At 36.6% G+C, this 10,675-nt stretch overlaps 1 protein-coding gene across 1 annotated transcript; it reads left to right on the plus strand.

The window, feature by feature from the left end:
- The first annotated feature begins 359 nt into the window (after positions 1 to 359).
- LOC120212823 (polyadenylate-binding protein 2-like) lies at positions 360 to 4,785 on the plus strand. Its single transcript, XM_039211008.1, has 9 exons — positions 360 to 942; positions 1,644 to 1,762; positions 2,071 to 2,727; positions 2,829 to 2,906; positions 2,990 to 3,079; positions 3,472 to 3,602; positions 3,769 to 3,949; positions 4,018 to 4,227; positions 4,345 to 4,785. Exons 1-9 carry the CDS (start codon positions 693 to 695, stop codon positions 4,588 to 4,590), a joined length of 1,962 nt encoding a protein of 653 aa, XP_039066939.1. The 5' UTR covers positions 360 to 692; the 3' UTR covers positions 4,591 to 4,785.
- The last annotated feature ends 5,890 nt before the right edge of the window (positions 4,786 to 10,675 follow it).

Genomic DNA, 10,675 nt, shown 5'->3' on the forward strand with positions numbered 1-10,675 from the left:
TGCTGACTTAGGCAAACCTATTTTTGCGGCTTTCAGCCTAATCCGTTGTATAAACACTTCGGAATGCAGCTAAAGCACAAACACCTCTCTTTTTCATTTTTTCATACAAAAAGAGCCCAACCCATTAAATAATAGGGAAAAAACACATTAAAAGCAATTGAGTTGGGGGATGTAACCGCTGCTTACTGACATTACCACGTGTCATCTAACCGCCCAAGTATCACGCGGGGGCCTGATTTTGCCACTACAAGGAGACCGTTGATCTCTATACCATAGAAAGATCCGACGATAGACAGTAGCTTACCGAAACAAAGTAGGGTTTGTTCAAAACCTTCATGCCTATAAAAAAGACACAGTTGCTTCTTTACTGGGTGCGGCGCAGTTCGTTCTGCCCTCCCCGTTTTGTCACTTTTTAGAAAATCCAAAAAAGAGAGAAAATCTTGAACTCCTCTTTTGTTCGCCGTCGTCATATATCGTTCCGTTCAACTCCGGATCTCTGACCATTTTATCCCCGTTTACGCCTCTCTCTCCTTTTCTATCCGAAATACCAGAAAAAATATTTAGTTTTAGAATATGTTTTAATTTTTTTCTCGATAGTTTTTGATTGAATAACAGGCGTAGAGGGGGGAAACTAAAAGAGAAGAAGAAAAAAAGAGCGCGATCTAGAAGAGTTAGCGTTACGGGTTATTTTGATGGCACAGATTCAGGTTCAGTATCAGGCGCCGGTTTCCGGACCAAACGGCGTTGCCCCCGTAACTGGTGGTCCGCAGTTGATGCTGACATCGCTCTATGTCGGGGATCTTGATTTAACTGTTACTGATGAGCAGCTCTACCAAACGTTTAGCCAGGTGGCTCAGGTCGCTTCAGTAAGAGTCTGTCGGGACTTGGCAACTGGCCGGTCTCTCGGCTATGGCTATGTCAACTATAACAATCCTCGTGATGGTTAGATTTCTACTTAATTTTTTTAAAAATTAATTTTCTTTCAGTACTTTAATAATTGACCGCTGTTTGTCGGTTACATTGACTGTGAATTCTTTTGGAATGTGAATATGGATTATTGATTATTGTGAAATTTTGTTTATGGTGATTTGAAATTTTTTGAGATATAAATGTAAATGTAGATTTTATTGGAAGTACTTTAATTGGTATATAATTCAAGCTAGTTAACTGTTGATCCAATTTAACTGCAAAGTTTGAGTGTATTATAGCATCAATGTCATTTTCGTTGATAGTTAATTTTCAATGGTTTTTTTAAGTTTAGATATCGTCAATCCCTATGTTTGCTTTTAAACTTCCATAATGTATTCTTTAGAATGAGAATGTAAAACATTTTGAAAAATAACGTCAGTCTCTATCTTTGCAAAATATTTGAAAAGCTTTTCAATTTCTATGTTTTGCTTTGAGACTTTTCTTAATGCATTCTTTAGATTTGCAAAATATTTGACACGGCTTTGCCCAATGTGCCTCCTATTATATTCCCAAGAGTGGATTGAAATTGTGTTGGAAGTTAACTTTAAAAAATGAGGCTATATTACTCATTTCTTTGAAGTCTTGTTTTAATCAATTATGATTTGGGAGAATGAATTCTTTCCGTTGAATTGTGCAGTTAATTAATGTTGCCTTTTTATTATTCTTGTCTACAGCGGCTAGGGCATTGGAGCTACTGAATTTCACTCCACTGAATAACAAGCCCATTCGCATCATGTATTCTCAGCGAGACCCTAGTCTTCGTAGGAGTGGTACTGCAAACATATTTATCAAGGTATTAATCTCTTTGAGGTCTTTCTTTATTTATCCCCCTTCCTCTCATGGCTATTTTTCCATCTGAAATCACAAATAGTAATTTGATTTGAATTTCTTAGGCCTTTCGTTTCCTTGTTCTTACCTGTTCAAAATCTGTCCACACGCACTCCATATTCATCCAATATATATGCAAAATATCCAATCTTAGATTTCCATCATTCTATTTGTTGTAATCATTCACACATGTAAACATATTTTCTTTATGTGATATAGTTGGCTTCCAAATTCCAATCTTACCTAATCCTTTGAGTTTTGTTTCGAATGCAGAACTTGGACAAGTCTATTGACCACAAAGCTTTACATGATACATTTTATTCATTTGGCAACATTCTTTCTTGCAAGATAGCTGCTGATGGTCTAGGGCAGTCTAAAGGCTATGGTTTTGTACAATTTGACAACGAAGAATCTGCCCAAAATGCAATTGATAAATTAAATGGCATGTTAATTAATGACAAGCAGGTCTATGTTGGACCTTTTCTTCGCAAGCATGAAAGAGGCAGTGCTTCGGATAAGACCAAATTCAATAATGTTTATGTGAAAAATCTTTCTGAGTCTACAACAGATGAAGACATAAAAACAATTTTTGGTGAGTATGGCGAAATTACTAGTGCTGTAGTTATGAGGGATCCAGATGGGAAGTCAAAGGGTTTTGGATTTGTCAACTTTGAAAATGCTGATGATGCTGCTAAAGCTGTTGAAGCTCTTAATGGAAAGAAGGTTGATGAAAAAGAGATATATGTTGGAAAAGCCTTGAAAAAGTCTGAAAGAGAGAATGAGCGAAAGGCCCGATATGAGCAGACGTTAAAGGAAGCTGCTGATAAATTCAAAGGTTTGAATTTATACATTAAAAACTTAGATGATAGCGTTGGTGATGAAGCATTGAAGGAACTGTTTTCAGAGTTTGGTACCATTATTTCATGCAAGGTTTGTGAAATGATACTTGGTTGGGTAATTGTTGATAACTAATGTAATCTTGTTCTCTTGATATTAATGTTATTGCTTTTACCTCTTTGAAAATTTTGCAGGTTATGTGCGATCCTAGTGGAATTAGCAAGGGCTCAGGGTTTGTGGCCTTTTCAACCCCTGAAGAAGCATCTCGAGCTGTAAGTTTGAATTTGTTTTTCTTTGGGTGGTCATCTAAATATAACGTCACAATCTAGTTAGTAAATTTGTTATACATCTACAGCTTGCTGAGATGAATGGTAAAATGGTTGCTAGCAAACCACTTTATGTTGCACTTGCGCAAAGGAAAGAAGAGAGAAGAGCAAGGCTTCAGGTAATACTATAAGTATTTATTCGTTGGGCATCTAGTTCTTTTCTATCTTGATTATTGTTTTTCAGAGTTTCCTTTGATAGTGTATTGTTTGTAATTTAGTAAAAGGAAGTGTGCTGTGTACTTCTGAATTTCATGGGTTAATGTTCTTAATAATTTGGGATTCAAGTCCATTTCTTCTTTTTTCTTGGAGCATTCTTGCCAATTAATTTATGCATAGTTTGACATGTTTAGGTTATATGATCTTCTAAGGGTTCTCTCCAAATACATGAAAATCTTTGTAAACTTGAATATAAATCTCAAAATTGTATGATGATTAATGGGTTTTAACAGTTATGTGATTCATTGTATAATTCAATTAGTTTAATCCCATTTATATGTTTTGTTTTGTTCAGGCTCAGTTTTCTCAAATGAGGCCACTTGCTATGTCCCCTGTTACTCCTCGACTTCCAATGTATCCTTCTGGTGCTCCGGGTCTTGGTCAACAGTTTTTATATGGACAAGCACCTCCAGCTATTACTCCCCACAAGTAATATATCTTTACTCTGCATCATCTTAATTTTACATGCTTTGCATGATTTTTTTTAGTCTTTCTCCCCCCTTGCAAGTACTTGTCTGTTTGGATGTTTGGAGGATTTGATTTTACTGGACTTCTGAGATATGAACATGATTGTTTCCTTATGTCATCTATTCCAGGCTGGTTTTGGCTATCAGCAACAGCTGGTTCCTGGAATGAGGCCTGGCGGCCCTCCTGTGCAAAATTTCTTTTTTCCCATGGTACAGCAAGGTCAGCAGGGGCAGCGACCAGGGGGGCGCCGGGGAGCAGGTCCGGTGCAACTGACTCAGCAACCTGTGCCGTTGATGCAACAGCAGGTAAGCTGTATGCATGTGTGTAGGAACCTGTTTTTTATGCTTATTCTAACTCATCCTCCTTGTTCCAGATGCTGCCCAGGGGATCTGTCTATCGTTACCCCCCAGGCCGTATGATGCCCGAAGTTCCAATATCAAATGTTCCTGGAGGAATGCTTTCTGCTCCATATGACATGGGTGGAATGTCATTGCGTGATGCTGGTGTTGGTGTTGGGCAGCCCATGCCGGTACCAGCATTGGCTACTGCTCTTGCAAATGCAACACCTGAACATCAAAGGACGGTAAGCCCATTTGTTGATTTCTTTTACAGTTTGCGTGTTTTTTTTTTTTGAAAGAGCGTGTTTTTGTTGTTTATTTAGTTTGGTGATATTTATATTTTCATTGCAACTGATGACCAGATGCTTGGTGAAAGCTTATATCCCCTTGTGGAAAGGCTGGAGCGTGATTCTGCAGCCAAGATTACCGGCATGCTTCTGGAAATGGACCAAACAGAGGTTTTGCATCTTCTTGAATCACCAGAAGCTCTGAAGGCTAAGGTTGCCGAGGCCTTGGAGGTATTGCAGAATGTCGCTGCTCAGCAACAAGCCAACAGTCCAGCTGACAGATTGGCTTCACTATCGCTGAATGATAACCTGGTTCCTTGAGCCTAAAATGATTGGAATTTGGGTATAGGCATCCTGGCCAATACTTTGCTGGACCCTTTATCAACACTGGACTATATTTGTTTATCAGGGTTGAAGTTTGGAACTTTATATATAATGCTATGCTTTTGGATAGTGTTTTATTATTAATACAGTTGCTAGAACATGGTTTGTTTTTTGCATGGCTTCTCTAGTTTTTATTTACTGGGCTTGTTTATATCCGTAGTTTGTTTAATTTCATTGAACATTACTTTATATCAATTTATTTTGCTTCTCAATACATGTCTGAAATGCTTTTAAATATGTCAGGTTCAAGTAATACTTTTTTGTACAAGTCGCTGCTATAAAACACTGCCTGATGGGATGGTGCTGTAGCAAGTCGGTGATGAGAAAGCATCACAACCACTTCATAATTTTAAAATTCGCTTTTGGAAATAAAGCTTTGCCGTTTGAAATTTTACAAGTACGATCCGGAGATGTATACCTGATTCACTCGAGTGGCGGACGGTTCATACTGTGCCACTTTCTATATAGGTGTTCATGTTGTTTTCTCTAGCCACGTAATTAGTGAGGGACGAATACTCGCTTTTCTATATTTAGCCACGTGTTCGATTGGTGCATCTCTACCAGTCTAACGAGTAAAATCGTGGATCTTACCGAGGCTGCATGGAAATTCTATGAAACGACAGAGTAATATATGCTAAAAATGATGCAACGGAAAATTTTAAAAGGAATTTAACAAAATACGTTTAATATATTGTACATGTTAAATTAAGTTTAATATATTAAGTTGCATAATTTAAAATAATTTAAAATGAATTGACCGGGTAATTTATTTTACCCGAAAGTATTGATATATTTTGCAAGAATATCGATAGTTTCGAAATATATAACATTTCATATCGAAACCTACACTTTAATTAGCAACCGATTTATTTTGTTGTCGTGTGAATGAATAAGGTCACAACAGTTTAAAATTCTATAACATTTGAAATAGCAACCTAAAATGTTAATTATATTAATAACATTGACGGTTTTGAAATTTTTTTGTTACCATTAAAAGGGTAACATTTTTAAATTTGAACCAATATTATTATATTAATGGATAACTTTTTCGATTTCTAGATAGAATGTTATGTGTTGTAAACTGATTGTATCGATACTATTTCTCCAAGTACTGATATTTTCAAATTTTAAAAAGAAAGAAGACGAGAATATTTTAAAAGTATCAAACTTATCCACATATTTTCATACAAAGGAGAAAGTATCGAGTATTTATAGATAACATAACCGGTTAAGGGAAGGTAAAGGGTAGAATCAGAGAAGAGAAGAAGGGATTTTCGTATGTAGAATCTGTTTTCCATCTAAGCAATATACATCAATACTGAAGAACAGAATTGAAATCATATTTTGAAAAACAGAGAGAGGTATATTCGTGAAACCTTAATTTAAAATTATTTTAACTAACAAATTTGGATTTAGGGATTATGGTTTAACTTATAAGGGAAAGATGCAAAATAATGGTTCGTTTATTGTTATAGTTTGAATGAAGGGAAAAATAAATGGGGTTAATAAAGCAAGTACAATGTAACACAGATCCCTGTTCATAAAGAAGGTCAAAAGACATTGGTATCTTTAAATGTTGTACGTTTATTAATTTATTTAGTTATGGATAATTCAAACCATGCCCAGCTGGGCTCGTTAATTACACCAAGTCAGTTACTCCAATTATATATTAGTAGAAATTCTATTACTCCAATTATATATTAGTAGAAATTCTATCTTTGAAATGTCCAAATAATTGACATGTGTCAGCCTGTCCATACAAGAAGTAATGAGCAATACCTTGTAGAGATGCACATAGCCTGATTTAAATCCGATCCGGATCGGATAAAAATCGATCCGGTTTTTTTACTAAGCCAAAAAATTGATTTATAAAAAAACCGATTCGGATCATAATCGGTTTGGAAGGTCGAATGATGTAACCGGTGTAACCGGTTTCGGTTTGAAAAAAACCGATTTTTAAAAAAAACCGGTTTTTAATCTAGTAAAAAATCCGGTCATCCAATTTTTTAAACCCCAGACCGGATTTTTTTTCGGGATAAAAAATCAGTTTTTTATCTGGTTTTTTTCAAACCGGTTTTTAATCCGGTAAAAAATCCAGTCGTCTAATTTTTTCCCAAACCGATTATACTATCCGGTTTTAAAATATCCGATCCGGTTTAAAAAAAACCGGTTTTTTCCAAATCTGATTTCGGATAATTTTTTACGTAAAATCGAATATTCGGATTTTTTGTGCACTCTAATACCTTGTATAAAAGCATTTCACCATGCTCACAACGTTCATTATCTGGTGGATAATCATCTTCTAATGTCCCTTCATATGCATCCAAAATTTCAACTGCTTTTGCACCACTGACATTGAACAATAAAAAGGCATTTAGCATATGTATCTAAAGGATAAGGAATTAATAGCTTCATTCACTTGGAACTAGGCTATTAAAAGGACAGGAAAGCTATGGAAAAACCTCGACAACCGATCTTCCAATGCAATAATTCAATCAAATACCCAACATAGAATCATTTGATATTACCTGGGAAAAGATGGAAGAAAATATAACATAATCATCGCTCACAGATAACACCATTGGATAAAACAACAGAACTCTGCAGTTAACTAGATTATTGAAGGTACTGGTTAAGCATTGTTTGTAAAATGATAACTTGCAACAAAATTTTACAAATGGATGTGTCCTCAGAGTAGCAGGACATATCTTCTACATGCCCACTTACGTGTTGGGGGAAACCGGGTTATTTCCCATACGAGTAGTATAAAAATTGACCTAAAATGTTAAGATCAAAACGACCAAAGGTTGCACAACGGATAAACCCGTCAAACTATTGAATATTGAAACACAATGTAAAAACCGAACAAAAAACAATAAAGGATATAACATACCAAATTTACGAGGTTCGACGAGAATATCGTCTACTCATCGGGCACCACACCGGATGATAACTTCACTATCAACAAAATATTACAACAAATGAAATTCTTTAGAATTCTCAAAGTGAGATAATGAAGAAAACAAATGGAAGAGAGAACTTGTTTTTGGGATGATTTCTAATGAAATACTTAGACCTATTTATAGTTGAGTTTTAAGGACTAAACTTATAAATAACTTAATATTTTAGGGACCAAAGATGAAATTCCCATGTGCAAAGTTGGTTCCCTACCAAAGATGAATTTTCCAATAAGTTGGCCACCAAAGATGAATTTTCCAATAAGTTGAGCTAGCTCCAAATTCAACTATGCTACAAAGGCCAACAATATTCTAATGGAAGACTGCTTCACGACAGGGGAAAATACTTCATTGTTGTCGATTCCCTCCTTTTGAGCGTAGCCTTTAGCTACCAACCTTGCCTTGTAGCGAACATCTTTCTTGCTATGAGACCCATATTTCTTTGCAAATACCCACTTGCATCCAATTGCACTTTTACCTTTCGGTAATTGTGTCAGTTTCCAAGTGTTGTTCTTTTGGAGAGATTGTATTTCTTCACCCATGACACTTTTCAACTTATCACTTTCAAAGCTTTGTATTGCTTCTTGATAAGTGATGAGATATCATCATCAACAACTGAAAGAGCATAGACCACCATATCAACAAATCGAGCAGGTTTACAAATTTCTCTCATTGTCCTTGTAACTGCAAGTGGTTCTGGTGTCTCCAATGGTTCTTGGGTTTGAACCTTTTCATCTTCTGATTCTTGTATTAGAGTTGAAGAATCAGTTGCATCAACTTATGGGATCATCGTCTGTTGAAACTCCATTTGTTTGGAGTATGCTCCACCTGCTGCGGAGTACTACTTGTCTGGACAGCTTCATTTGTTACCTTCTTTACTAGGGCATATTCATCAAATGTAACATCTCTGCTACAAATTATCTTCTTGGTGTCTAAACACCAAAGGCGGAATCCCTTCACTCCATGGGTGGTTCCCATAAAGAGAGCCTTCTTTGCTCTCGTATCAAGCTTGGATTCATTCACATGATAATAAGCAGTGGATCCAAATACATGTAAGGAATCATAATCAGTAGCAGGCTTTCTAGACCATAGCTCCAATGGTGTTTTTCCTCCTTTCGCTGATGATGGCAGACGATTGATGAGATGGCCAGCATATGTCACAGCCTCAGCCCAAAATATCTTACTTAACCCATCATTAGACAACATACATCGAACTTTCTCCAATAGTATTCGATTCATACGCTCTTCCACCCTATTCTGTTGTGGTGTATTTCTAACAATGAAGTGTTGAACAATACCATACTTATGGCAAACATCAAAGAATGAGTCACTTTTATATTCTCCTCCATTGTCCGTCCTAAGACGTTTGATCTTTCTAACAGTCTGGTTCTCGATCATATTTTTCCATTTAAGGAAAATTCGGAGCACTTCATCTTTAGACTTCATCGGATACACCCAAACTCTTATGGAAAAATCATCTACAAAAGTTACAAAATAATAGTTTCCTCTCAAAGACGGTGTCTTTGAAGGACCCCATACATCTGAGTGAATATAATCCACAATACCTTTTGTATTATGTATAGTTGTGCCAAACTTCACTCTCTTCTGTTTTCACAGAACACAATGCTAGAAAAAGTTCAATTTGCAAGCCTTTGCACCTTTCAACAATCATTTCTTTGCCAGAATTTGCAAGGATTTCTCTCCAGTATGTCCCAACCGCATATGGCACAACTGGGTTGTGTTCAAATCATTACCTCCGGAAGCTACTGCAACTCCTCCAATAATTGTACTACTTTGGTAGTAATACAAATTATTTTTCCTGATGCCCTTCATCATCACAAGTGCGCCAGATGTGACTTTTAAAACTCCATCTCTTATAGTGACTACTGAGCCTTTAGATTCCAAGGCTCTCAACGAGATGAGATTTTTCTTCAAACTAGGCACGTATCGGACATCAGTCAGAACTCTGGTTGATCCATCTTGATTCTTCAATCGAATTGAACCTATCCCAACAGTTTTACAGGCATTGTCTTTGCCCATATAAACAACTCCTGTATTTAGTTCTACTAAATCGGATAACCACTCCCGATTAGGGGACATATGATAGGTACAACCCGAATCTAATATCCACTCATCTGAATAGAATGTTGTTGATGAAGCAACCAATGATATGTCAGAATCATTTGCATCATGCTCTGTAACACTTGCATCTGAAGCAACTTTTCCTTTCTTCTTCAGCTTCGGACAATCTTTTTTCCATTGGCCTTTCTCATGACAAAAGGCACATTCATCTTTTTCCAGTCTGGACTTCGACTTTGATCTCCCTCTCCTCTTTGGTTTTTGACTTTTCGAGCAACCTCTTGACACCATGGCCTCTGGTTCTTCATACTTGCTCTCCTTCTTGGTTTTCTTTCTGAGCTCATAACTATACAAAACAACAGTTACATCTTTAAGGGTAACATTATCCTTACCATGAAGTAACGTTGCCTCAAGGTGCTCAAATTCATCTGGAAGAGATGACAACAACATCAAATCCAAATCTTCATCTTTGAAGGTTTCACCCATGCCCAATAAGTCTGCCACTAACTCATTGAACGCAGTGATGTGTTCATTCATACTGGTGCCTGGTTGATAACCAAATCTGAACAATCTTTTCTTCATGTGGAGATGATTCTGAGAGCTTTTCATTAGGAATTTTTCCTCTAATGCTTTCCACATCTTACTTGCAGAAGTCTCGTTCTTGTAGCCATACTTCTACTCTCTTGAAAGACGAGATCAAATCGTGTTGCACGCCAAACGATTGATTGTTCTTCATTCTTTCTCCTCCATATCTACGGGGTTTTCTTCCTCAATGGCGATGTCTAGACCTTGTTGGAATAAAGCGTCTAACACCTCGCCTTGCCACATGCCAAAATGACCGGATCCATCGAACAACTCCACCGAGAAGTTTGCATTTGACATTACCCTCCTCACCAGTCCAGATGAAGAGCTTGATGTCTCAACTGATCTGTATTTTGACATTTAATTCTAACGAACAATATTCAATAGTACGAACTGTATCTTTT

The sequence above is a fragment of the Hibiscus syriacus genome, unplaced genomic scaffold, assembly GCF_006381635.1.
Source record: "Hibiscus syriacus cultivar Baekdansim isolate YM2019G1 unplaced genomic scaffold, ASM638163v2 tig00110017_pilon, whole genome shotgun sequence".
In the NCBI taxonomy this organism is placed as follows: domain Eukaryota; kingdom Viridiplantae; phylum Streptophyta; class Magnoliopsida; order Malvales; family Malvaceae; genus Hibiscus; species Hibiscus syriacus.